General features: G+C 37.5%; 3 protein-coding genes across 5 annotated transcripts in view; 2 read left to right on the top strand and 1 right to left on the bottom strand.

Annotated features, from left to right (window-relative positions):
* Positions 1 to 4,343: 4,343 nt before the first annotated feature.
* On the top strand, positions 4,344 to 7,134 carry il15l (interleukin 15, like). The gene is given in 4 exon segments (XM_065281311.2): positions 4,344 to 4,635; positions 4,797 to 4,844; positions 6,552 to 6,695; positions 6,816 to 7,134. Coding segments are annotated over 4 exon segments (582 nt in total). The 5' UTR covers positions 4,344 to 4,374; the 3' UTR covers positions 6,945 to 7,134.
* Positions 7,135 to 8,935: 1,801 nt separating this feature from the next.
* On the top strand, positions 8,936 to 26,706 carry supt5h (SPT5 homolog, DSIF elongation factor subunit). Of its 3 annotated transcripts, none has more exons than XM_065281308.2 (30): positions 8,936 to 9,058; positions 9,696 to 9,795; positions 10,056 to 10,212; positions 10,297 to 10,362; positions 11,417 to 11,428; positions 15,109 to 15,178; positions 15,267 to 15,335; positions 15,529 to 15,594; positions 15,700 to 15,730; positions 16,111 to 16,179; positions 16,299 to 16,550; positions 16,652 to 16,741; positions 16,864 to 16,934; positions 17,019 to 17,124; positions 17,203 to 17,296; positions 17,394 to 17,530; positions 17,750 to 17,905; positions 20,293 to 20,439; positions 20,556 to 20,702; positions 20,781 to 20,906; positions 20,989 to 21,088; positions 21,236 to 21,340; positions 21,517 to 21,619; positions 22,091 to 22,218; positions 23,967 to 24,072; positions 24,154 to 24,312; positions 24,401 to 24,569; positions 24,708 to 24,911; positions 25,129 to 25,224; positions 26,125 to 26,706. In XM_065281308.2, exons 2-30 carry the CDS (start codon positions 9,715 to 9,717, stop codon positions 26,263 to 26,265), a joined length of 3,258 nt encoding a protein of 1,085 aa, XP_065137380.1. In that variant the 5' UTR covers positions 8,936 to 9,058; positions 9,696 to 9,714; the 3' UTR covers positions 26,266 to 26,706. The 3 variants fall into 3 exon arrangements, with proteins under 3 accessions (XP_065137380.1, XP_065137379.1, XP_073671715.1); XM_065281307.2 differs by having other exon boundaries at positions 8,954 to 9,058; positions 9,674 to 9,795; XM_073815614.1 differs by having other exon boundaries at positions 9,053 to 9,070; positions 9,674 to 9,795.
* A 73-nt stretch (positions 26,707 to 26,779) lies between these two features.
* Positions 26,780 to 27,824, bottom strand: part of rnaset2l (ribonuclease T2, like) — a 6,555-nt gene continuing 5,510 nt past the window's right edge. Inside the window, exon 10 of the mRNA XM_065281309.2 lies at positions 26,780 to 27,093. Coding sequence (XP_065137381.1) covers positions 26,902 to 27,093 — 192 coding nt within the window. The 3' untranslated portion in view covers positions 26,780 to 26,901. The remainder of the gene's footprint in view (positions 27,094 to 27,824) is intronic.

Below are 27,824 nucleotides of genomic sequence, written 5' to 3'. Positions count from 1 at the left end.
TTTCTGGTTTTAAAAGCAAATGAAAAAAAGTGCACACAATTATTACTTTTTACACGTATCAAGTTACAGTATTATTATTTAGAGCCATAAAATAGCTCCACACAATGCTTCTCTTCCTCTCGGCCATCCTGATCTCTCACTCAGTTCGCTGCCCCTTGGCGCGTTGTGTCAGTGAGTCACGTTACGACACAACAACGAATCACAGCAGAGCAGCAGGAGGGGGAGGAGTAGCAAAGTGGGCCAGGATCATTTGCTCAGAATTTGTAGAGGTAGAAAACACGAGGAAAGTATAATGAACGTAGAGGAGAGATATTTAAATTGAAGTATCGATTCAATTACAATTGCATCGATCTGATACCAATACCAATGTTGGCATCGATACTATCCATATTTTAAGTGATTGAGTGACTACATGGTTGACACTGATGTCCATGGCTGACATTGGGAGTTGGGAGCATAGCCATGATCGTAATGAGGTCTTTGAGGAGGAGGATTCTACTTGGACCCAGGCTGGTTGATTAGCAACAGGTTCAATTGTCCAATATAGGCGGTTATATTTCTGTGTTTCAACAAGACAACAACCCAAACACACAAGCACAAGTTTCTTTTTAATAACACATTTTTTTAATGTGTTGTCCCTAGACTAACACACCCTCTGTGTTATTATTCATTGTGCCGCCCACAACAGTCCTGCGAAGTTAGATCAGAGTAACAAACTCATTTAAATTTCAGTAATTGTAACTGCTTTACTTGATTAAAAAGAAATAATTCGTTACATACTCAGTACTGCTAAAAGTAGTGGAATTACAGTAACGGAATTACTTTGTAACGCATTACTCCCATCACTGTTTTTAACACAACTTGTGTCGTCCCTTTCATTTATTTTAACATGAAATAATGCGTTAAATGGCATGACACACACAATGTGTAAAAAATGAACACATCATTTTTTACAGTGCAGGAATTGTGTATCCTGGGCTGTCTCCGGGTGCCAGAACTTGGTTTACTTGATTTGACACAGATGTGCATCAGTCAACAACAACGGTTATGCAACTAGATATTACTAATTCAATAGTTTAAAGTGAAGTTAAATCTTAAGAAATTTCCTCAGTTTTAAGTGTCTACAGAGAAAAAAGTTTTGATAAGTTATTTATTTTTCTTAGCTTCCCTTTGAAGGATCCAACCTTAGATCTTCACGTGCAGAATGTTTTTGTGTTTTTTTCCTTAATCATTTATTTACATTATCATCATAATCATTTTATAATCATTATATCCATATAATTGTTTATTTGATTTTGTCTGTGGTGTGGGGACCTGATCTAACACCTTTAAAGGAAAACACCACCGTTTTTCTATATTCTTACCTCATCTTAGATAAATTAATACATAGATATCTTTTTTCAATTTGTGCACTTCATCTTTGCGCAGCACATTGTGAAAGTGTTAGCATTTAACCTACAGCGGAGCGGGGTTACACCCCATATAAGTCCGGGTCGAATGCCATAGAGTTCAGTTATGCAAATTTGACAACCACGCTCACCGGGAGGGAAACAATTCAACCATCTCCATTGACTTTGTATTGCGAGGGGCCACCTCCTTATCATTTCTGGCTTATAACAAAAACAGAATAATGCCTAAAAGCTGCTGTGTTACAGGATGTACAGCTAACAAGCCAAAAAACCCAGGAAACAGTTTTTATAAGCTGTCGAGCCGTAAAACCCAGCCTTTAAGGAGAAAAAAAGTGGATCGCTGACTACATTTCCCCCAAGTGGGCGCAGTTCTGCTAATAGTAGTACTATGAAAATTTGCCTGTTTTCCACTTTTGTGTCTTTAAACGCTCGTTTTTTGGGGTCGCCAGCTTATAAAAACTAATTTATAGATTAAACTTAAAAACAGAATAATGCCTAAAAGCTGCTGTGTGACAAGGTGTACAGCTAACAAGCCAAAAATCCAGAAATACGTTTTTATAAGCTGTCGAGCCGAGAAAAAGTGGATCACCGACTACGTTTCCATCTAGTGGGCGCAGTTCTGTTAATAGGAGTACTATGAAAAGTTGCCTGTTTCCACTTTTGTGTCTTTAAAAGCTCTTTTTTGGGGTCGACAGCTTATAAAAACTTATTTCTGTTTTTTGGCTTGTTAGCTGTACATCAATTGGTAAACAGGAGTTTCCCCCCATAGCGTCAGCTACTGACACAATGCGAAGTGAACCATATTGAAAGGAAACAAGACAGACTTGTAAACTGTGTTAATGCTTTGATTTGTAATTGAATGTGTAATGTTTTTAATACATTTATGGATATAAATTTTTTTTTTTCGCACTTTATTCTCTCTTTTATTAGTACACTGTTATTATTTTGAACATAACTCTAGATATAAAACTCTCCAAAAAAAAAAAAAATGATTTTTCACGTTTGCCAATTTCACTGAATTCTTTCATGTTGTGATAACTTAAAAAATCAATTTAACAATGTGATCTTAATTTAATCTAATTCATTCAACAAAAAAGTGTGTAGATATGTACGTGAGTAATAAGTGGCCAAGTATATATCAGAACAAGTATCTTGTTCTGATATATTTTAGAACAAAATAAACAAATGGTCTAGGTCTATATAATGAGTTGTATTGAGCTGCTGCACTTTGATTAATTGATTCGGGGTTATGGACTTAGATTCTAATTAAAAGGGTTAAAGTTTATAAAATGGCATTATTCACATTTTTTGTCATCCTTAATTAAAGTTTTCATGTGCAATTAACTACATTTTTATTTGTTGACTCTACTAAGGTTTGTTAAGTTTACTTAAACTTCTTTCGTAAAATTAATAAATTATTGTTTGTTGAGATTACTTAAACAAATTGTGTGGAACCTGTTGAGATAATATTTTTAATTAAACCCAACATTTCTTTTTTTTGATGTATATTTTTGTGTCTAACTATTTTTGCAAGGAAAATAAAGAAAAATATTAGACTTAAAATTGTCTTTATTTTCTGTTTTGTTTAATTATTTGTTTCAATTGTGTGCGTGCATGTCAGAGAGGAATGTGCCCTTTTAATACTTTGAGCACCTCCAAAGGTCAAATATCAAGGTGTGTGTTTATTTATAAGGACAATAAAATTTGCAATGTTACTATATATTCCTAGGCTATTTAATTATTTTCTCTATTTTACACATGTGCTAATTTAGAAGGAAATGGGCGGGGCCTGGCGAATGATTACAGCCAAAGTTATTTAAGAGAAGTAAGGAAATAGTCCTAAAGCTGAAACCAACAAGAAATCCCCCGAAATACGAACCGGCTCTGAAAAAAGATGAACAGATAAAAGCATGCATTAAATTCCTCACAAGTTTATACACGTGTTTAGTATTTTCAATGTCTTCTGTTTAAATATTCTTTTATTTGAGTTCCCTCTTTTTTTTTTTGTAAAGCTCTTTGTTTGAACATCTGCACTTACCCATAATGGGTAATATTGGACAGTACACATGTTGGGTTGAAATGGTCCCATGCTGGGTTAAAAATTACCAAATGTGGGATGTTGTTATGCGACCATGGGGTATAATAACCCAGCAGTTGAGTTAAAACAATCCAGCATGTGGTCAATTATTTTCCCATTATGGGTCATAAATAACCTAGCCATTTTAGAGTGTGTCGTTTTGAAATGTACTTTAAAATAAAGTTTGACTTGACTTAATGTTAACCATCAACTTTTTTTTATTATTTAATCATTAACACTGTCTTTTTTAGATAAACATGTTGTACTTTCATTTTTGCCGTGCAGATAATGAAGCGCGAAGACAGCAGTCCAGCCCAATGACGAGGCTCTATATAAAGTTTCTGGATTACACCGTATACTCCCATGCAATACTGACAGTACGCTTCATGGACATGACTTGGATAGCTGTTCACGTCATTTTAACAGAAAGTGGACCCAAACATTTATCTGCTTTTGCTTTTGCTTATGCCTTGAAGTCAACTACACTGCAAATCAACACTATGGACGATGATTATTCTTTAGTAATTTGATATGGATTTCAAAGGTTATAGTGACGTGTTGCGACATTTTTGGAAGCTGATAGTCGCGGTAAGTCAGGACTGCAATATTACTACTAAGTGCATAAGGTATGTGACTGTGTTAATGTATCGGACTACCTGTCAGTGTTTTTTTATTTATTTAAATGAACAACCTATAGTTTGTTGACAGTGAAATATAGTATAGTCTATTTCTGGGTTAAGCTCACACGAGAATATTAATCAATACTGTTATAAAATATCATAAAATTATAAATCTGTTTATTATGTTTTTTTAACGTTGGCTAATTAAATTTTTCCTTGTTTTTTAAATCAGGGGAAAATGTGATTGTCTTAAGAAACGTGCTTCAGCATGTGCGTACAAATAAATACAAGATCTCTGAAAAGAGAAAAATATGGACCACATCTCTTCTTAACAGACCTCATGGCGAAACTCGTGGTGTGAGAGAGCTGGAGCATGTTTCGCATGAAGACAGATTTTCTCCACTACTCCAATCATTTCACATTGTTGTTTTTGTGTGTGGCCATCGTATTGACGAGACAGATCAAGTGTGGATGCAGCTTTGAGAGTGTGAAATTGGTGAATTCTATTGCTGAGAAGCTGCGCCAAATGGTATCTACCAGCGATTTTTTTTTGTAATAGTTGTTTTATTTTATTTGTATATGCCAGTCTGCATTGCCTTAATCTTCCATGTAGTCATATGAAAGTGTTTCTGAATAGACTTGATTGTAATGTTCCCGATTCTTACAGTAGATGTGTTTTTTATATAACAGGAAGCTAATGATTGCATGCTATACACTCCGACTCTAGCAGATTATGAGGTACGTGATTTTACGTTATCCTTGTCAGGGTACCATCATTCTGACGTATTACAGTAACGATCGTTTTTTATTTGGCTATGCTTTGAATCTTTCAATCTGTCATTTAATGGTTTGAAATAGGCTATATCTGATATATTCTATAGATTTAGATCGAATAGTAATAGTAGGTTACGTAGACTACAGTAAATCAGTGGCTCTCAAATGAGTGGGCGGACCTTCTTTGGGGTGTCCCGGTTTGGCTAATAGGAGCACAGGAAGAATTCGAAATGGGCCGGTCTGTTTTGTTGGACTCGAGGGACGGTGTTGTCATGCCACCGGGTTGAAGGTTATGTCCCTGGGCTGCCTACTCACAGCAGCCCCACTTGCGTAATTTGTAGGATGATCCCACCGCTTTATGCCAAGTTAACTAAGTCCCGTCCACTTATCGGAAAAATGTAAAAAAAAAAAAAAAAACAACATCGTCCGGTAGGTGTATATTAGGGTCCATAAAAATTTTTTCTGCTTTTCAACGGGCCGTCGCCTTTGCTACCGGTCCCAATGTGTCGTCTGTGTATCGCCGCTATCGTCTTGCAAGAGTAACAAAAAGGTATTTAATGCAAATCATCTCGGTTGATTGCAACTAAGTTTCATATGAATATGATGTTTTCTCAAGTAAAACAAAACATTAAAAATTTTAAAACGAAAGTATGCTAGGCTACCTTACGTTATGGCGATTTAAGTAATACAATTAAGATAAGTACACTTTCCCATCTGTTTCCCCTGCATAATTAATACATCTTCCTTGTATATATTGTATATCAGGGGTTTCCAAATTTTTTTTACCTCTAATCTCAAGACCCACCACTTTTTAAAAAATAGAAATATAGGGGAAAACACAAACACATTCGTTCCCTTTCAGTAGTTTTTGAATAAATTCATTGAATAATATCAAAATACCTTATGGTAGGGCTGCACGATTATAGCAAAAAATCATAATTGTTTAGGATATATATATATATATATATATATATATATATATATATATATATATATATATAGTGTCACGCATAAACTAAGTCCAGGGCTGAAAATGAGTCCCACTCATTTTTTACGGTCTATGGGTCCCACTCTGGAAAGTTTGAGAACCACTGCAATCAAATGTGATGGGGGAGTTGCCATCTAATATTTTGTGAAAGATCCAGGGACATCTTACTGTATGTGTCCTTAAATTTGATTAAAATATTTGATTAGCCTAACTATAATTTAACCATATTTCCAAAATGAATACTTACAATGTAGAAATTTGAAATCAAACGCTCAACCTGATTTTGCCAAGTGAGAGATGTCCTTTTTTGCAATTAGAAGGACTACGTTTTTCCAAATTATACCTAAACCCACCCCAAATCATAACCCTAACCATAACTCAATCCTAAAATTAGGGAAATAATAAGTGAAAAACAATGGTCTAAAGGCAGCTAATCCTGGTTGTATGCTTAAACTTTAAACAAACTGTAAACTTATTTTGTAAAATTATCTGATTGGTTGATTAAAATGTTTTCCCAGGGTCAACATAATGTCACCCTGAATACATCAACCATTTGACAAATTCAGGAGAGCCAAAATGCAACAGTTTGCAAAGTAATGACCATATACAATTTGGTGTCATTCATTTATATTATATGACGTACATGAATATATGCACATAATTCATTGTGTCATCTCTGTTAGCAGAACTGCTCAAATACCACATTTCATTGCATTATATTGGAGATGAAGGTTTTATTGTTTGAAATCTCTGATACATTAAAGCCTAATAAACAGTATCCAAGGATGAAGCGTTTACCATTGACACTTCAAAATCTGACTAAACAGGTGAGATATTTTACAAATCATGGCAGATGACATGATCCAGTAGTCTCATTATTCAATGTTATTGTTAGTGCATTTGTGTAATAATAAAATGTGTTTGTTCTTTTACATGATGCTTTGAAGTTGCACGACAAAAGGCAGTCATGTCCAAAATGTGAGGTTTACCACGAAAAAAGGGCAGTGACGTTTGTGGAAACCCTACAAAGTATTTTACAAAGGATGAATGCTGAACACTGTGACAGGATGAGCTGAACATTATTTTTGGAAGCTTCTGTCAAACTCTGAAAAACCTGTGAAGAGAGTCTTTAGCAAACTGAAAGAAACACCATGCACTAAGCTAGATTGCACACTTTGATAACTGGTCATTGTTTAAAAATGTAAAGATATATTTTCTTATAAAAGTAAAAAAGTATTTTTGCAAAAATAAAAAATAATAATAGCATTTTTCAAGTGGTCTGCTTTAAAACAAACTACCTCAAAATCCATGACCAGGAAAATATATATGTTGATTTTTTGCTGCACATTTGCATTTTATTTAATATGATTGTCCTCTCTTAAACCTACAACATACAGTTTCACTTTTCTTACACTCCATTGTGTAACATGCTAGGAATGATAGACTTACCATTATGCAAGCATGTGACGTTACTACATTAAGTCATCCAAAACCAGATGTTATTGACATGGTCCTGAAGTATCTCAATAAATGGAAGGTTTTGTCAGTGAGTTTGTATTTTCCTTTATTTAATGAATTACTTTAATGAAGTTTTGCACTTTAATATTTCTTAACAAACAGTATCTAAGGGCATGCAGACCAAAATACACTGGATTCATGTCTATTGGACTGAAAAAGCTCTCTGTGAAGCGAAATCAATTTGGCAGCCCTCACGTATTTCACCATTTCTTGAGAAATGTTGCTGTTCTTCCAAAACATGTTTTCCTACAACTAATGTAATGCATTTGCACTTCATCAGTAAGGCATTTAAAGGCCTTTTAGACAAAAAGAATAGTTTGCTCAGTGCAATTTTCTTATGTTAATATATTTTCTATTTAATCAATTAAGGGTTTCCCAGACAGTGTTTTTAGATTTATCAGGATTAGGCATATATTAGGACATTTTAGTCGTTTTTTACAAACATATCTTACAAAAAAAAACAATACTGATGTGCATCTTGAGACAAAGCAATGGCACTGATATACAGTTATCCTCAAAATGATTAATACACAGGCCACAATTTTACTTACGGTAAATTCTTATTTGACAAGTAGGCATATTCTGTATGGAAATAACAAGAAAGTGGGCAAAGACTGTAAGACATTGTGTTAGAGATATTAGACAGTGTTTTTAGATTTATCAGGATTAGGCATATATTAGGACATTTTAGTCGTTTTTTACAAACATATCTTACAAAAAAAAACAATACTGATGTGCATCTTGAGACAAAGCAATGGCACTGATATACAGTTATCCTCAAAATGATTAATACACAGGCCACAATTTTACTTACGGTAAATTCTTATTTGACAAGTAGGCATATTCTGTATGGAAATAACAAGAAAGTGGGCAAAGACTGTAAGACATTGTGTTAGAGATATTAATGAAAAATAATATTTTTTGGGGGGGGGACAAAATGTCACATGTCAAAATTAATAGCGAAGCCTTTTTTTCGGTGGCACTTTCCACAGGTATTTTCTTTTTGGCAGAGATCTCCAGGTCCTAAGGCTTGGAAGGCTATCTTACCATCACTTTGGTCTTTAGTTCTCTCCACAAATCAAATTTTTAATTGAATTCAGGTCTGGACCCTGGCCTGGCCATTCCAAAACGTTGATATTGTTCTCTGATAACCATTTCTTGACCACTTTTGCTGTGTGCTTTTGATCGTTATCTTGTTGGAAAGTCTACTGCGTGCTCAGGTCAGGTTTTACTGCATACTGTCCGATGTTTTTCTTCAGAATCTTAATTTAGTCTTCTTTTTTCATGATGCCATTAACTTTTACAAGGTTGCCTTGGCTTAAAAACAGGGTTCTGTAGGGTTGAATGCTTTGCCTTTTTCTCTCCAAAAGGATATTGTTACCTATTGTTATTTGCAATTAGAAAGGATCATTCTTATTTTATTAAGCATTTTTTATACAAAAAAAGTGTTTGTGTTCCTGACAGCCAACTTTTAGGCGTAACCAAAAGATGGTTTAAATATTTTATGTTGATAAGTCTGAGCTTTTACCTTACTTTCACTTTACTCCCGCTTCAGACGCATTCCTATGTGACAGTACGGTCCTCCAGCGCACTAGATGGCGCTGCACAGTTATATTTCTGCCTAGTGCTCACGGAAGTTTAAGAAGCATTAGCCATCGGTCTTTGAATGAAGGTAAGATTTTGGGTAAGAAAGGTACAATTTTGTACGAAGATTATACCGATGTGTTTAGCTGTCAGTATCTTTTTTGGTATTTAAAACATGAATGTAATGATGCAAGCAGAGCTTTTGTTTAGAGATACTGCGTGCGTTAGCTCAGATGCTAATTTGTCTTAACCGGTGGATTTAGCAACATTAGCAAGAACGCATGTCTGTAAACATTTAAAATACAAGACATCAAGAGCAAACCGATTGAATCAGTTACGTTTATCTGCAGTCCCAAACCCCTAATTCGTCTTATAACTAGGCAGGCAACGAGCTAGCACGGTCTGTTTATTCAAAGCTCAATGCTAAGCAGCAGATAGCATAGCTTGGTTTCTAAACCCAGTGAACCTAGACAGCGTTGTTGTGTTAAAGTGATGCTGTTGAATTATGTTGCTGTATGTTAAAAAATTATTAACTCATGACAGTTGTTGTGTGTCAGTTATGCTGCTTTTTTGTAACGTTAACTATGTAAATTGTTGCAGGACAATAACATGAAGCGCGATGTCCATTAGCAAAGCTTCCATATGTTTATTATTGCTCAGCATCATTTATAAGGATTTATGTGTGTTTTGGGGTTTATCTAAGGTTGTTCCTGTTTGGTTAACAGAGGAAGAGACCGCATAAAGATGTCTGACAGTGAAGACAGTGATTTCTCTGATAATCAGAGTGAGAGGAGCAGTGAGGCTGAAGAAGTGGAGGAAAACGAGGTGAGAAACTGAGCCACATAATTTGTCCCTCACAGCACTTGTCACTCACTATGCTAATAAAAGTAATTAAAAATCATTTTACACTTAAAAATAAAAACTGTGTGTAATATAGTGTTTTGCTCATGGATGTTTAGTTTATGTACCAAGTACTTCAAACAAAACGTTAAAGAATAGATTTCCATGAATTCTGCCTTTATTGGAAGATTTGTTTTATAATGATAATAGCTGTTGAAGATGATAACGGTTTCATTCATTTCAAGGATGAGGAAGAACAAAGGAGTTTAACTGGCAGCGACAAGGCAGCAGAAGAGGAAGGAGAAGATTTGGATGAAGAGGAATATGATGAAGAAGAGGAAGAGGATGACGATCGGCCCAGGAAGAAACCTCGACATGGCGGTTTTATCTTGGATGAAGCCGGTTAGATTAATTACTTACAATATTTAAATGTGTCGGACAGTTTTGCAAACTTAATATAATTGCAAAATAATTTTTTTTGACTAGATGTTGATGATGAGTATGAAGATGAAGATCCCTGGGAGGATGGGGCTGAAGATATCTTAGAAAAAGGTGAGTAATTGCAAGAAGTTTATTGTGAGCAATAATTTTTGCATGTTTTAGTGTAATTATAACATTTACTCTGTGATACGTGTTAGATGTTTGTTTATAAAGTAACAGATTTTAGCAGTGTTGCACACACTGGGGTTGAAATTCCCTTCTGATTACTCAACATTCATTTAAATAAAAATGAAATGCATTATTAAGAATGATGACCCTATATAGACAAAATTTAAGATTTGAGATTAGAAATGAGTGTTAGTAAGTTGAAACCTGTGCAGTATTGTGTCGCCAGGATGTATTGAAATGCATTATATTATTTTTAAATGGAGGCATTTAGTAGCAGCAACAAACTGTAAATGAAATGCTTAATAAACTGATGCAAGTATGAATGTATTCCCTGCGCTCATGGATTCTTTATTTCTTGTGCATGCCTCCTTCAGTTAACGGTAAATCAACTCCAGATTTCTCTGCTTTTTCTGTTTAATTGAACTGATCAATCTTCAGATCATTGTTTCACATTTGGTACTTCATGCCCATAAACTGCACCCCTCTAACATTTGTGTTGTTTAAACCTGTTTGGCTAATGTTTAATTTGCTAAATGTGAACAAGGAGCATGGATGGCAAATATATTTCTATGGTTTTATTTTTCTTTATTTTTTTCTATGAGGTTAAAATTAATAAAGGCTAAAATAATGTATTAATATATAAAGTATACACAATGCATATAAGGGGCTGATCTTGTGATTAAAGGGAACCAAATATGATTATTTGCCTGAAAGTGCTCCTTAAAAAAAAAAAAACACGTATTTTTAATTGTATTTAAGTCTGCTTGTATTGCATCAGCTAACAATGACATTACATCAGCATCGTCTAGTTTTCATCTTTAAAATATGAAATATGTCACATGTTAAAAGTCAATATGTGATAATTTAACCTGTTCTATTATTTTTTTGTTCACTTTATAACTTTTCTTTAATTTTTGGTCCTGTCTGTGCCCTCGACCTGCAATTGCTGTGTGCATGTGACATTATTAAATGATGTTCCTCTCTCAACACTGAGCAGAAGAAGCTGAAGGTATGTGCTTTAACATTCTGGTGTGATTGGATTGTTTTTTTACGTCAAAAGTCTTTGTAAATGTAATGTTTTGCTACACTTATTAACGTGCAAGCATAGGGGAGGCGTGACTAGTGTTGTTTTGATTTTAATGAGAATTTTCAAGAGAAAGTGTTTACACCCTGCATTGACTTGAGGCTGTTTACACTGGAAGCAACATCAAGAATTGAGACAAGAAGACGACGACTTGTTTTGGCTGACACCGTCAAGTCATTTTATAATTGTAGTGAAATTCAGTCTCGTAAACATATTAGCCTCATAGTTTTTCTGCCAAACTCTGCGAGACTGTAGTTTTTCTTCTTCCAGATATTTTTTATAAAAGGATAGTTCACCCAAAAGTTAAAATTTTAAAATAATTTTTATACCCTCATATCATTTGAACCCTGAATGTCTTTCGTGGTTTGTTTTTTAAATCTAAATTCAGATTCGGCATGGGCCGATATGAGAGTTTGTTAACCTAGTGGGGGCAGTTGTAGCCTAGCGGTTAGAGCGTCAGGCTTGTAATCCGAGAGTTGCCGGGTCGATGCTCACAGCCGGTTGGTTGAGACAGTAGCAAGTGCTGGGATAGCTGCCCACTGCTGAGTGTGTGCTCTTGACTTGCAGTGCGTGTGTTCACACTGGGATGGGTGCCGAGGTCACATTTCGAGTATGCGTTGCATACTTGACACGCTTGTCACTGTCACTTCCACAATTTGCCGTCAGTTTCCAGGTAAAGCAGACAAGTTGGGAGCCTTTTTCATTCGAACAAGCAACTACCGTAAACAAAACCTGAGAAAAGCAGAGGGCATAGCGTGTATGTGGTCTAAAAGGGTTGCCGTTAACCCTTCATATGGTCCACTGAATTAAATTGCGAGACGTTTGAATGAGGATATTCAACATAGCATATTAATAACACTGTTTTAAGTATATGACCCTGAAATCTTTTTTTTTTTTTTTTTTTTTGGTGGGGCTGGTGAAAATTTTGGAAGGGCAAGTAAAAACCTGAAACACAGGCACGACTGGGCTAGTATAAAAAATTATATGCGTTGAGCCCTGCACTGTGTTGCGGTATTTGCATTGCAACACTAAAACCGCTTTGGTCACCATCATAGTAACCAGAAAACCCTTCAAGTTTCAAAATGACCCAAAAGTGTTAAATAAATAACTCCATTTGCTATGGGTTACATATTTTAATTGTCCAGAAGACATTTACTTATCTCCTTTTTTTTGTAGCTATCGCTTTTGTTTTAGTTGTAACACATCATTGAAAAGTAAACATCATATAGATGATTTATCGGACGCATGTGCGTAGCCGCATTTACTTAACTGTTCTAAAGTCTGTCGTTATTGATTTTTATGTGGAAGTCTTCTGGAAGATAAAGTTAGGTCCACAAAAGCCATTAATGTATGTTGTTGCTGCTTAAACCATTTATAACTGCCTAAACAACAGTGCCCGGTTGCATGAAAGTCCTTAAGCGAAGAAATCCCTTAAATATAAGGTTAAGGGGACCCTTAATAAAAAATGGGTTGCAAGAAAAACCCTTAAGTGAACCTTAAAGGATTAGTCCATTTTCTTAAAAGAAAAATCCAGATAATTTACTCACCACCATGTCATCCAAAATGTTGATGTCTTTCTTGATTCAGTCGAGAAGAAATTATGTTTTTTGAGGAAAATTTGCAGGATTGCAGGATTTTTCTCATTTTAATGGACTTTAATAGAGCCCAACATTTAATACTTAACTCAACACTTAACGTTTTTTTAACGGTGTTTCAAAGGACTCTAAACCATCCCAAACGAGGCATAAGGGTCTTATCTAGCAAAACGATTGTCATTTTTGACAATAAAAATAACAAATATACACATTTAAACCACAACTTCTCGTCATGTAGATCCGGTCATGATGCGCCAGCGTGACCCCACGCAATACGTCATGACGTCAAGAGGTCACAGAGGACGAATGCGAAACTCCGCCCCAGTGTTTACAAGCGTTTTGAAAGAGGACCGTTCCTACGTTGTTGTATGTCAACTGATACTAATTAATGTCTTTGTGGCAATTTATTGTTTAAAATGGTCCGCAAATGTGCGTTTTATATATGTAACACGTGACCTCCCTACGTCACTACGCGTTTACGTTAGGTCGCGCTGGACTGGACTTTAGACGAAAAGTTGTGGTTTAAAAGTACATTTTTTTTTTTTCTTGTCAAAAATGACAATCGTTTTGCTAGATAAGACCCTTATGCCTCGTTTGGGATCGTTTATAGACCTTTCAAACTCTGTTGAAAAAAACTGTTAAGTGTTGAGTTAAGTATTAAATGTTGGGCTCTATAAAAGTCCATTAAAATGAGAAAAATACTGGAATGTTTTCCTCAAAAAGCAATTTTATAAATAATTTCTTCTCGACTGAACAAAGAAAGACATCAATATTTTGGATGACATGGTGGTGAGTAAATTATCTGGATTTTTCTTTTAAGAAAATGGTATATTCCTTTAAGGCAATGTCAATAAGTATTTACTCTTAAAACTTAAAGTATTACCTTAAGTTCTGCTATGCGTTGCTACAAAGTCCTTAAGTCCAATTTCCGTTTAAATATTAAGGGACTATAACAGATCCCTCAACGTCACAAGCGATGGCTGATTTTATGGTTATTTAAGAAAATGAACTGAGATTTGAGATTTTGTAACTATAGCAACCACTTCTGCTGCCGTGTTTTGGCAGAGACTACCCTAAAATACTTAGTATAAGCAACACTTAGGTAAGGGTGACAGTTAAGACCTTTGTTGAATCATCCTTTGATTTAATTATACTTTATTCTCGCCATGAATATAGCCTTTGAAGCTGGTATGGTGTTAAAAAAGAAAGAAAGAAAGAAAGACCTTTGTTGCAACGCTCTTAAATAAATCCCTTACCTCAGGGATTTTTTCTCCCTCAGGGAAACCCTCACTTAAGGAGTTTCATTCAACCGGGCACAGATATAGAGAATGTGCACTGAAAGGGAGGCAACGCTTTTTTTAAAGTCTACATTTGGGTTCTAGTGAACAAAGTATTACATGAGGATTAAAACTTTTGGATGAACTATCCCTTTAAATTTTGCACAACCTAGTCGGATTAATAACTTATTATTAGGCCGTGCGTCCACCAAATCGTTGTTTACCGAGTCAAACGAATCAAATTTCGGAAAACGCTGGGCTTGTCAGTGTAGCTTTTCACTTAGCCATCAAGTCATAGTGGAGCAGGGTTGGGACAAATACCATACCATACCAACCAACCCAACCGGTACACTATACAAGAACGATTTCAAACGAAATCACAAAATTCTCTGTAAAAATCTGTGAGCTATACAAGAAATGCAAGGCAGAACAGAAGTTAAATCCTCTCAAACAGAGCTCCTCATGTTAATCTGGTAAAGTCATGCTGTATTTTTCATATTGCAGTTTACATCGCGGAAAAAACAAAACATCGCATTGTCACCACCCCCCAATCGAAAATATCACACTGCAAAGTGCTCAGCTAAAGAAACGATACCATCGCTGTGGCGCCAGGCGTTTTCAGATGCATTAAAATGTTTGGTGGACACAAGGCCTTTAGGTGCATGTAAAAATCAAGCTATACTGTTACTATTTGTTGATCATTGCGATTTAATTGTATTGTTCTGTCTGCTAGTGTCCAACATTGACCATGTAGTTTTGGATGAAGATCACTCGGGTTCTCGTAGGTTACAGAACCTCTGGAGGTGTGACAACTTTCATTTGCTTAAGTTAGTATTTAAAAATGAAAGCAGATCGTGTTAAAAATACCAGTTTTTCATTGTGATTTTTCAGGGACTCCCGAGAAGAAGCTCTAGGGGAGTATTATATGAGAAAATATGCCAAATCTTCAGGAGGAGAGCAGTAAGTCAACAAAGCTTGCATGCACATTCTGCAAAACAATGTAAAGCATGTTTTTGAACGGGTGACTGACACTTTCACATGTTGGTATTAAAAGAATGTTTATTAACAGTAAACACAGCGCAGTGTACTTCAAATGCACATGAAGTTCAAATACAGTGCTTTGTGAAAGTGTTTCTTGTGTTGTTTACACCAGTTTTTATGGCGGCTCAGAGGATCTTTCAGATGACATCACCCAGCAGCAACTGCTACCTGGAGTCAAGTATGTACATTGTGCATTTGTTGATCAGAGACTGTAACAATATTTTTGAATTCAGTATGTATCCAAAGACCATTACGCTTGTGTTAATAAATTTCACTTTTTTAGGGATCCCAATTTGTGGACTGTTAAGTGTAAGGTTAGTACTGATCATTTCTAACACTAAAGGCCGAAGTATGGTCCGTTTTTTTGCAGGCATTGTGCAGGATGCAATTTTCATCATCAAAGTAATGCGCGCGTACTCTACGCGAACCGCCAGATTTTTAAAATCACGCTAACATTGTACTCATAGGTCGTGCATGCAGTATTTAGCCCAGGAGATGCATTGCCTTTTGTTACAATGCACATGCATCGAGCATCTGACTGTGTACACATACGAGTCAAATAAACTGTACTTTGCAAAGCTCTGCGTTCAACCGCGCAAGTACACGTAAAAACTGACTATACTCCGGGCTTAATCGATAGTTTGATGTTGTGCCTGTATGTGCAGGGTTTAATCTTTTTTCTTTTTTTCTGTAGATCGGGGAGGAGAGAGCAACCGCCATCGCCCTCATGCGGAAATTCATTGCGTATCAATGCACAGACACTGTAGGTTTTTCATTGTGTTATTTTGGATACAATTTGTTCAAGTCAGTATATTTGTCATGATGATTAAAGAATACTTATAGGTATGCATGTATACCATTGTCCCTTATTTCTCTGCACAGCCCCTTCAAATCAAATCTGTGGTTGCACCAGAGCATGTCAAGGGTTATATCTATGTGGAGGCATACAAACAAACTCATGTCAAGGCCGCTATTGAAGGAGTCGGCAACTTGCGTATGGGTTTCTGGAACCAGCAGATGGTGCCTATTAAAGAAATGACAGATGTCTTGAAAGTGGTTAAGGAAGTGACAAATCTTAAACCCAAGTCTTGGGTTCGTCTGAAGAGAGGCCTTTATAAAGATGACATTGCCCAGGTGGGGATTCCTGAAGGATTGTTACTTTGCGTTTGTATAACTTTGTTTCAGTGAAGGAGCACTGCTTGGCGTGTGTTATTTTGTTTGTTTGCGCTTGGCAGGTGGACTACGTTGAACCGAGCCAGAATACGATTTCGCTAAAAATGATTCCTCGTATCGATCTGGACCGCATCAAAGCAAGGATGAGCATGGTATGATGCATTTAATTTTTATCTTTTCAAATTGGAAAACACATCAAACATTTTAGAATATTGTGTAATTATCATAATATATAAGCAAATATAAAACTTCTGTTATATAATTGGTTTAATAGAAAGACTGGTTTGCAAAGAGAAAGAAGTTTAAAAGACCAGCTCAGAGGCTTTTCGATGCTGAAAAGATCAGGTAATGGTCATCTTGAGGCGTAAAATCATTTACCTATGGCGTACGTCCAACGAGACGTGTTGATGTTTCTGCTGTGCTTTACAGGTCTCTCGGTGGTGAGGTCAGCCACGATGGTGATTTCATGATATTCGAAGGCAACCGTTATAGCCGCAAGGGGTTCCTGTTCAAAAGCTTTGCCATGTCAGCCGTGGTAAGTGCCATCTTGCACTATTTAGTTACTTTTTGTTTTCTATTAAATTCCTAACCTACCCATTATATTCACCTGTAGATCACAGATGGTGTCAAACCCACTCTTTCAGAGCTGGAAAAGTTTGAGGATCAGCCAGAGGGTATTGACCTTGAAGTAGTCACAGAGACCACAGGTACCACAAGCAGATTCTCATAGTATAAATACTTTAATGGATAATAAAAACATGTTTTTGGATTGCAGATTTGATCAGTTTTGTGTGTTTGGCACAGGCAAAGAGCGTGAGCACAATCTCCAGGCAGGTGATAATGTGGAGGTGTGTGAAGGAGAATTGATCAACCTTCAGGGCAAAATCCTGAGCGTGGATGGGAACAAGATTACCATCATGCCCAAGCATGAGGACCTTAAGGTAAGGTTATGACGTGAAGTAAAACATCCTGGCCAAATTGCTTTATGTGTTGAGATATAAATCATAACCATGACGATTTCTGCACAACCCTTTTATGTAGTTTGGTTTTTATTATTAACGTGGGTGTTTCGGAGAAGCATAATGCTGGCAAAGATCAATGTTCCCTCACAGCCCTGCATGATATCTCATTTGATGTCTTTGTTATGTGTTTTTGATTAGGATCCACTTGAATTTCCAGCTCATGAACTGAGGAAATACTTTCGAATGGGCGACCATGTGAAAGTAATTGCGGGACGTTTTGAAGGCGACACGGGTCTGATAGTTCGTGTGGAGGAGAACTTTGTTATTCTGTTTTCTGACCTCACCATGCATGAAGTAAGTTTTACTGTGACAAATCCTGTGCTATGGTTAGACTAAACAGTTGCCATGAGTGTTTTATGTCTTAATTATGTTTATGAAGAGTTGCAAAATAAGTGCGTCTGGCATGTTCTCTTGTAAATACGTTTTTTTAATCATGCTTTTATGTTTATGTTCAGTTATTTTACTTAAAGAACATTCCACATTTTTTAAAATATGCAAATTTTCCAGCTCCCTTAGAGTTAAACATTTGATTTTTACCGTTTTGGAATCTCCGGGTCTGGCGGTACCACTTTTAGCATAGCTTAGCACAATCCATTGAATCTGATTAGACCATTAGCATTACGCTCAAAAATAACCAAAGAGTTTTGATATTTTTCCTATTTAAAACTTGACTCTTCTGTAGTTACATCGTGTACTAAGACTGACGGAAAATTAAAAGATGTGATGAACTATACTCTGATACTGGTGTAATAATCAAGTACTTTGCTGCCGTAACATGGCTGCAGGAGGTGCAATGATATTACGCAGCAGAAGAAAATAGTCCCTAGCTATTGAAAATAGCCAAGGGGACTATTTTTGGGCACTGCCTTATATTACTACGCCTGCGGCAGCCATGTTACGGCAGCAAAGTCCTTGATTATTACGCCAGTTTGAGAGTTTAGTTTCTCGTCATATCTGCCTAGAAAATCGCAACTTTTAATTTTCCGTCGGTCTTAGTACATGATGTAACTACAGAAAAGTCAAGTTTTAAATAGGAAAAATATCGAAACTCTTTGGTCAATTTTGAGTGTGATGCTAATGGTCTAATCAGATTCAATGAATTATGCTAAGCTATGCTAAAAGTGGTAGCGCCAGACCCGGAGATCGGCTGAATGGATTCCAAAACGGTAAAAATTAAATGTTTAACTCTAGGGGAGCTGGAAAATGTCCCTTTACTTAAATGGCAATGAAAAAGTTATTAGTCATTAATTGATATGCCTTTATTTCACAAATGTCACTTAGTATTTTCATTACTGTATTTAACTGCAAAATAGGGCTGCACGATTCAAGCTAAAATGTGAATCCCGATTTTTTCCATGGGAATTGAGATCCCGATTCTCTCACCCGATTCTCTTTATTTTAACAAAAACATTTATTATGCACTTAACTAAAAAATGTGCTACAGGACTTTCAGTTATAATAACGTTTCTTAAAAGTCTCTTTTTCTTATTTTAGACCCCTTAAAATTTAGAATAATTTAAAATTTGTTAGCTGTTAAATTGCACCTGTGCTTTTTGTACTATCAAACTGGCCAACCTTAAAACTTTAAAAACACTAACGTTAAACCTTTAAAAGACTAAAAGATCAACATTTTGAGGCATCAGAGAGAAACGCAGACATGTAACAATGTTCCCCTCGTGCGAAAAACCCTTTCTAATGGGGAACGCAAAGAGGCCGTTTCTCAATGTGAAGGCTGCAGCCTCTCTGGAGGTCGCATTTCTAAACTGCGCATCATAAAGACTGTCTAATTTCAGAATATTAACAATTAACGTTATAAAGATGACTAATATTTTTAGTTAATAATAAATTGTTGAAGTATGTTAATGACTTGCGAATGTAATGCTCCGTTGACTCAAATGAACCAGGCTTGATGACGTATACAGCCTGCATGCGACCTCCTGAGGTTGCAGCCTTCCGATTTAGAAACGTCCGGAGCCTGAGGTAAATAATTTCCTTGCCTTTTTTCGAAACCAATGTTGTTGCATCTTCACTTTCTCCGTCGCCACCAGGATTTTCCACAGTGACACTCGTTTATCCTCTCTTTTTTGTGAAAATTGCCGCTCCAGATCCACCAAGTAAACAACTGTGTTTAGGTCTGCCGCCTTGTTATACGTCACGCGAGTGACAGCGGAACACCGCAAATGAGATGAGAGAGAGGAGAGAAACGATCGGGTCTGATTGGTGAATGAATAGGGTTTGGTTTTACCCTGTATGAGTGTGTGTTAGCAAGTTTGACTGATATTCTTGGGTTGTTGTAATGTAAATACGTGAACACTTGAACGCAGAAACTGAATACAGGGAAATACTGTAAATGCAAGTGAATCGCCGTCATTTAAAATGAAGATCGCCTATATGTATGAATCGAGATCGTGATTCTTTTTCGATTAATCGTGCAGCCCTACTGCAAAACCCTCTTAAGTGCATGCAAAAATCTCCACTTCTCCAGTCACTCTACACTGTCCTTTCTTAATAAAGATGAAAGGCTCAAAAAAGAGCTCATTGTTCTAATTTATTCTGTAAACTCGGGTAAAAATTCATTCAATTCTTCTTCTGTGCACTTAGAGGAGTTTGCCCACAAACCGGAATTTTTAGATTAAGCACATTTGAAGTGAAAACTCCTCATGTGTCTTTCTTTGTTCCAGTTGAAAGTTTTGTCCAGGGATCTGCAGCTGTGCTCCGAGACCGCCTCAGGTGTGGATGCAGGTGGGCAGCATGAGTGGGGAGAGCTGGTGCAGTTAGACCCCCAAACCGTCGGTGTCATTGTCAGACTAGAGAGAGAGACCTTCCAGGTAAAGTCTCTATAAAAGCAGTAAGTTACAGTGCAGTTTGTTCGAACTTTTCACAAACTTCTGCCACGTTGTGTATTGTAGCCACAAATAGCACTGCTCTAATGACTCATTTTTAGGTTCTGAACATGCATGGGAAGGTTTTAACAGTCCGCCACCAGGCCGTAAACAGACGAAAGGACAACCGTTTCGCCGTAGCTCTCGACTCGGAGCAAAACAACATCCACGTGAAGGATATTGTCAAAGTCATTGATGGACCACACTCGGTAAACAACCAAATCTGGGGCAACTTAATCCATTGTTAATCTGCACACTCAACATTTAACGTGTTCTTTGTTTGTCAGGGCCGTGAAGGTGAAATCCGTCATCTCTTCCGTGGTTTCGCTTTTCTTCACTGCAAGAAGCTTGTTGAGAACGGAGGCATGTTTGTATGTAAGACGCGCCATCTTGTTCTTGCAGGGGGCTCGAAGGTAGGTCTAGCCTGCGTTTGCATCTGTCGACGGCTTATTTTCCCAACTTCTTCATCTTGTAGTGATCTCCTTTTTCTTACAGCCCAGGGATGTGACCAATTTCACAGTTGGTGGGTTTGCTCCTATGAGCCCACGGATTAGCAGTCCAATGCACCCAGGCGGAGGAGGAGGAGGAGGTGGTGGTGGTGGTGAGTGATTTTCACTGAACCAATGTCTTTTTTTGCAGTCTCTGTCTGGTATGTGTATGTGATTTTTATCAGCCGTGATCAGACACGAGCCGCTTCCTCTTTCATAGTTGTTAACTGATTGTTATCGGGTATCTTCTCCAGGTCAGCAGCAAAGGGGTGGAGGTGGAGGCATGGGGCGGGGACGTGGACGACGAGACAATGATTTGATTGGTCAGACTGTCCGGATATCTCAGGGACCTTACAAAGGTAAGTGTTTTTGTGTACTAATTTATCCTAGACATCTACTGATGCAGTTGAGAATTTTCTGATTATAATCTTAGGAATGTACATTCATTTGTTTATTTCTGGATTCCCATAAGTTTTCTATGAATCACATGGTTGTGGTTTTTCTTCAGCTAATCTGTTATGCTTCTTCTTTACAGGCTACATTGGAGTGGTGAAAGATGCCACCGAATCGACAGCTAGGGTAGAGCTCCATTCGACATGCCAGACCATCTCAGTGGACCGTCAGCGTCTCTCGACTGTGTATGTTTTTAGTGGCCCTACACAGAATCTGCCTATTTTAATGTCTATCATTTACAAAGTTCAGCTCTGCCCTTATTTTTGTTTTTTTGGTAAATTGTTAAAAGTTTAGAGACTTTTTCTTTAACACATTTCTGTTTTAGATTCCCCCAAAAGATGTTACTTTGTACACTTTATGCAAATGTGTCATAGCCTTCAGCCTAAAGCTGTTCTGGCACTGGCTATGTAAATGTGTAGTTGATGAACATGATCATACTGGTGTGGCATGCCATTACAGTCCATTAGTGGGAGTGTTAGGAACTTGTTGTAAAACATTTGGCATTACTAGATTGTTGGAATATTATAATGGCAGATTGTCACGAGATTAAGGGTACAAGAAGTTTCTTACTGTAGCTAATCATCATTTCTAAATCTAGGAATTTTCTCTTGAATAAAGACTTAATTTTCTAAATCTGTCTTTTTGCTGTAAACCAGAGGTGCCAAGCGACAGGGAGGAATGACTTCTACACACGGACGTACCCCAATGTATGGCTCTCAGACACCTATGTATGGAACTGGCTCACGTACTCCAATGTATGGTAGCCAGACGCCCCTCCATGATGGTAAGAAATGCAGAATTATCTCTGTAATTTGCAGAGGATTTTGTTTTTGCACAACCCAACAACAAAACCTTAAAATCTACACTTCTTCTTGTATATGGCAAGTTGGGTTTTCAGGAAACTGCAGTGTTACTATTCTTATTTATTTCAATTACAATGTGTCTGCCATTATCATTGACTCTACAGTGTCACTGGTTTTATGTGTTATCTTGTATAAACATATTGAGCAAAACAATGTGTGCTTTGTGATGATTATTTCCTTTTCGCTGTTTTTTTTTTTTTTTGGGTGCTGAAAAATACAGCGAGTGACCTTTTTTTACCAAGGTAGTGTGAGTGCTGGTTCAGAGCCAAAACCTAATCAAAGCCTCATCAAATCAGTTCTTTCTTTATAGACACCCAAAGCACAAACTCTGAACCAGGAAAAGTGGTTCTTCCTTAGCACAAAAACATTGCTGGTCTAAACAATAGACTGTTAAAAAAGATGGACGTAGTGTCCGTGACGTCACCCATAGGTTTCTAAAGATCGTTTTTGAAGCCAATAGTAGGCTAGGCGCTGCCTGACGTCGCCATCTTGGCCGCCCTTTACTGTGCATCACTCGCGGATATCTGAAAATGGGTAAAGTGGCGGGAAGTGGGTAAAGCTGAGGCTTTGGGCGGGGTTTGTGTGACACAATGTTAGTGTAGCTACTTGCTAAGGCTAACGTTGTACTGTGTAAATTATAAAATATGATATGTATAGTGATAGACCAATATATCGGCTGGCCGATATATCGGGCCGATATTTGCGAGCTTTATGTGTATCGGCATCAGGCGATATGTGGCTGCCGTGTTTGCCGATTTTTTTTCCCCGGCATTATTACAGACAGAGTGCTGAAAGCCGCAAGCGATTGCAGGTCATGTGACTAAAAACAACCAACCGTTCCATGACAACATCGAAAGCTCGGCCTAACAGCTGATCATACTGTAGCTGGACAAAGCTGGTTTTTATTTCTCATCTCTATGGGGCGGTTTCCTGGAAGGGGATCCTCTTTTTGTCAACTGGCTTCCTATGGCAGCTCGCATCAAATTTAAGGCTCTGCACCTGGCCTTTAAAACCACCACTGGGTCAGCACCCCCTTACCTTCACTTGCTTCGGCAAAAATCGGCATCGGCACTGAAAAATCCATATCGGTCGATCCCTAGTTATGTACTTACCGTTATTCTCGATTGCAATCTCCGTGTGTGTGTGTGTGTGTGTGTGTGTATATATATATATATATATATATATGTGTGTGTGTGTGTGTATATATATGTGTGTGTGTGTATATATATGTGTGTGTGTGTGTGTGTGTGTATATATATGTGTGTGTATATGTGTATATATGTGTATGTATATATATATATATATATATATATATATATATATATATATAATAAATTACGTCACACTGCATTTGGATGCCATTGTAGGTCTGCAAAGTCATGACCATTAATCGTAAAGCCACATCCGACATTGTTGAATGGTGTGTTTGGCGCTAACATTGCTTGGAAACATGAGATGTATACAGTGGCATAAGACTTTGCCCTGTGGTGGCCCTAAGAAGGCTTGCCAGTCGAACCAACTATTACTAACCAGCAAAAGCATAAGCTCTAAACTAGCACTCGGTTCTTGGTGGTGAAAAGATGGCAAAGAAAGATCCAGTCCAAACCGACACTGAGTCTGAAAACTTCTGTCTGTCTGTCAATCAGCTTTTCTTTCTCAACCTTTACAGGAAGCCGTACACCTCATTATGGCTCCCAGACTCCTTTGCATGATGGAAGCAGGACTCCAGGTCAAAGCGGTGCATGGGACCCCAGCAATGCAAACACACCATCACGGTAAGATGATGAAGTAATATGAAGATATAAGAATAATTAAGCGATATGATGTACTTCAACCTTTTTCTCTTTTATTTTCAGGGGTGAAGATGATTTCGAGTTTAATTATGACGATGAGCCCTCGCCGTCACCTCAGGGTTATGGTGGAACGCCCAACCCGCAGACTCCTGGTTATCCAGAAGTGCCCTCCCCACAGGTCAACCCCCAATACAACCCTCAGACTCCCGGGACACCTGCCATGTGTGTGATCTTTTTTTTATTACGTTGATCAGGATTTTTGAGAATCTTACAACGTCGTATCTAATCTAAGTACGTGTTTGCACCTCAGGTACAACACCGACCAGTATTCCCCATACGCAGCACCATCTCCGCAGGGATCTTACCAGCCCAGTCCCAGCCCACAGAGTTACCATCAAGTAGCCCCAAGCCCCGTGGGATACCAAAATACGCACTCTCCCGCCAGTTACCACCCCACCCCATCACCTATGGCCTACCAGGTACAGATTTCGTTGGTCCGACATCAGCTGGGCAGCACAAACCTTATAAGAAACCAAAATGCCAAAGCTCCAAAAAGCACATCCATTATTAAAGTAATCCAGTGGGTTTTAATACCGCATTTGATTTTATTTTTTTAGGCCAGTCCAAGCCCCAGCCCAGTTGGTTACAGTCCAATGACTCCTGGAGCTCCATCTCCAGGAGGCTACAATCCTCACACCCCTGGATCTAACATTGATCAGGCCTCCAATGACTGGGTCACCACGGACATCATGGTGCGTGTGAAAGACACCTTCCTGGATGGCGGCGTCATCAATCAGACCGGTGTCATCCGCAGTGTTACCGTGAGTCGAGATCTGATGTGTCTTCTCATACCTTCTGTATGAATTTGCATATAGAACAGTTAAATAAACATTTGCTCAGTATCAAATCCAGCCTCTCATGTGTCTGCTTGCACAGATGCCCGGGGCTGGATTTTGTGTTTGCTAAGCACTTTAGAAATTTGTGTTGTTTTCTGTATTCCTGTTCATCGATTGAAATCGTTTTGTTTCTTGAACACAGGGAGGGATGTGCTCCGTTTTTCTTCAAAACACAGACAAGGTGGTTAGCATTTCAAGCGAGCATCTGGAACCCGTTACTCCAACCAAAAACAACAAGGTAATGCTGTTATCTGCTGGTATGTTAAAGTTATCAGGGTTCCCACGGGTGAATGCCTTCCTGGAATAGCATGTTCCAGACATTAAAAGTCAGGGAATGTTTTTCTTTTTTTTATCAAAGTCATGAAACATCAGGGATTAAAATTTTTAGTTTCCATTTATCAAAATGTAATCTGCTTAAGTAAGAAACACAATTTGAACAACTGTTTATCTGGCACTGTTTATTCATTTCACGCATTTAAGCTACATGTTTATACACTTTTACATCAAATCATTGAACATCTGGTGTATACAGAGGCTTAATCATAAACACCAAACCTTATTGGTTGTTGCACATCTTAACAACCGAACATCATGCCAAAATCAGTGAAGTTATTGTATTGCTGCAATTGTATGAGATTGGCTGTTGCCCAATTTTACAGGAAGCACAGTATTAGTGGTTGCACAATAAGCAGCTGCATAAGAGACCATGCATTATTGTGTGTGTGTGTGTGTGTGTGTGTGTGTGTGTGTATGTGTGTGTGTGTGTGTGTGTGTGTGTGTGTGTGGGTTGGTTTATGTGGTTTACGGGGACATGAATAGTGTATAATGACATGTTAATTATGCTATAAACGTGGTTTACGGGGACACAGAGAGTGTCCCCATAAACGGAAAAGCTAAAAAAACATACTAAATGGTAGTTTTTCATAGATTAAAGACTGGCAACAGGTTTTTGTGACATTGGGGTTAGGGATTGGGGTAGATAAGGGGAATAGAATATAACAGTTTGAACAGTATAAAATGCATTGCGTCTATGGAGATGTCCCCGTAAACCACATACACCAACGTGTGTGTGTGTGCTTTGAGCTGATTGGTCTTTTATGTAATAAACATCTGCTAAATGAATAAATGTGCTCTTCAGGTGAAGGTGATTTTAGGAGAAGACCGGGAGGCCACAGGGGTGCTGCTCAGTATCGATGGAGAAGATGGCATTGTTCGAATGGAGCTGGATGAGCAACTGAAGATTCTCAATCTCCGCTTCCTTGGGAAATTGGAAGCGTAAAGAACCACACATAAAATCACGTTTTTATACTCGAGTCGAAAGCAGATGTTTTTTTTCTGTTTACCATCGTTGTGATGTAGCTGGCCTTTTTTTATTAGTGGATGCAATTTTTAGTGAATAGTCTTTTTTGTTTCTGTGGTGTATAAAACCTTTGGCAAACTGCCTCCATGTGAAATAAAATGTGAACTGTAAGTTTCTCAACCCATTCATCCTGAGTGCTTGCATGACATTTAATAACTCGCCGCTGTTCATCACCTTTTACCGCCTGCCAAAATTTGGCAAGTTGTCAAGAAATTCCACTTTCTTTTAACTGCTCTGCTGAGGAGCTGGATCTCTAGGAGAGGACGTAAACTTTGTGCCATTAAAATTTTTTCCACATTGCAACACCTTTAATCTCATGGTGTGTATTCTGATTGAATTAAAGGTCTTTAAAACCCTAAAGCCCCTTTGATTTATATATTAAAGATGTTTTTCGCTGGCTCAGTGAGGAAGAAATCTGCCCAGGGCTGAAGTCTTTAGAAATGATGTAAGTGGTTTATTAAAATAAAAATGATTATCTTGAGGTTAATCAGACGAGTACAAAAAGCACATTATGAAAGTCTTAAGTCCCTTCAGCTTGTGAAGGTTTTAAGGCTCTCAGTTACAGGGATCATAGGGCTTCTCATAATTTATTGGAAAGTAAAAGATGGTTTCATTTTTAGGACATGGGTGTCCTGGGCCTTGTAGCCATACTGTATTATTGAACAACTGCCTCTGCTCTTGTTTATGGCATCCAAGTGTTTGGTTTCTAAAGAGGCTGATCTTCAGTTGGACCCACACTTCACGTCCCTGAAAATAAAACATTTTTAATACTTTTGAGTTTTGAATATAAAAAAAAAACGATAATGTGGTGCCAATATGTAAAAATTAAAGAATAGGTATTAAAATTTCCGTTTTATTTTTATTAACAGAAAAATGAGGAACTCCAATGCAAAACCACCTAAATGACACCTTTGTCAAAAAAATGAGGATATTGACTGAAGGCACATATTTTACGTTTTTCAAATACTTTCACTTTAAATCTACTTAATCCCAGCCTCAGTCTGTTAAGAAATACTAGTTTGTTGGCAGAATTCGTTAAATGTCACAGCGATTTTTCACCAAAGTGAAACGTACGCGTTTTTTTTTACTTTGTTAAAAAAGGTTTACCAAAAATACTAGGATTTGACTGAAAATTTGTACCTTTTTTATTTTAATCAGAAAAGACAGCGAACAGTGATTTTTTTTGTATGGATATTTTTGTATGTACTTTTAAAGGGTTTTGCAGCAAAAGATTTGTGCAAACAAGACTATTGCTGGCTTATAACGTTTTTATTGGCATTAAAGTGAAATTACTGAACCTAAACATAAGAGCCTGATAAAATAGACCCTTTTACAGCTCACGTGATCAAAAACCTGCGTGCGCATTTGGGCTACAGAAGTGGTGTTATTCCCCATTGGTTCTAACCATAGATATGTATAAAGGCTAGATGTCTCGCCCTCGCTGCTGGCCAATTGAGTGGAACGTCCGCATTTTGGCG

Source organism: Paramisgurnus dabryanus, chromosome 8 (assembly GCF_030506205.2).
Source record: "Paramisgurnus dabryanus chromosome 8, PD_genome_1.1, whole genome shotgun sequence".
NCBI classification, from domain to species: Eukaryota; Metazoa; Chordata; class Actinopteri; order Cypriniformes; family Cobitidae; genus Paramisgurnus; species Paramisgurnus dabryanus.
This window is presented reverse-complemented; position numbering and strand designations above follow the sequence as displayed.

Excerpts from the sequence above, each read along its gene's own strand:
- supt5h (XM_065281308.2), top strand. The coding sequence starts at position 9,715 with ATGTCTGACAGTGAAGACAGTGATTTCTCTGATAATCAGAGTGAGAGG. Across the intron at positions 17,531-17,749 it reads CCAAGCATGAGGACCTTAAG|GATCCACTTGAATTTCCAGC; the intron begins GTAAGGTTATGA and ends GTTTTTGATTAG. Across the intron at positions 24,313-24,400 it reads ACTCCCGGGACACCTGCCAT|GTACAACACCGACCAGTATT; the intron begins GTGTGTGATCTT and ends TTTGCACCTCAG.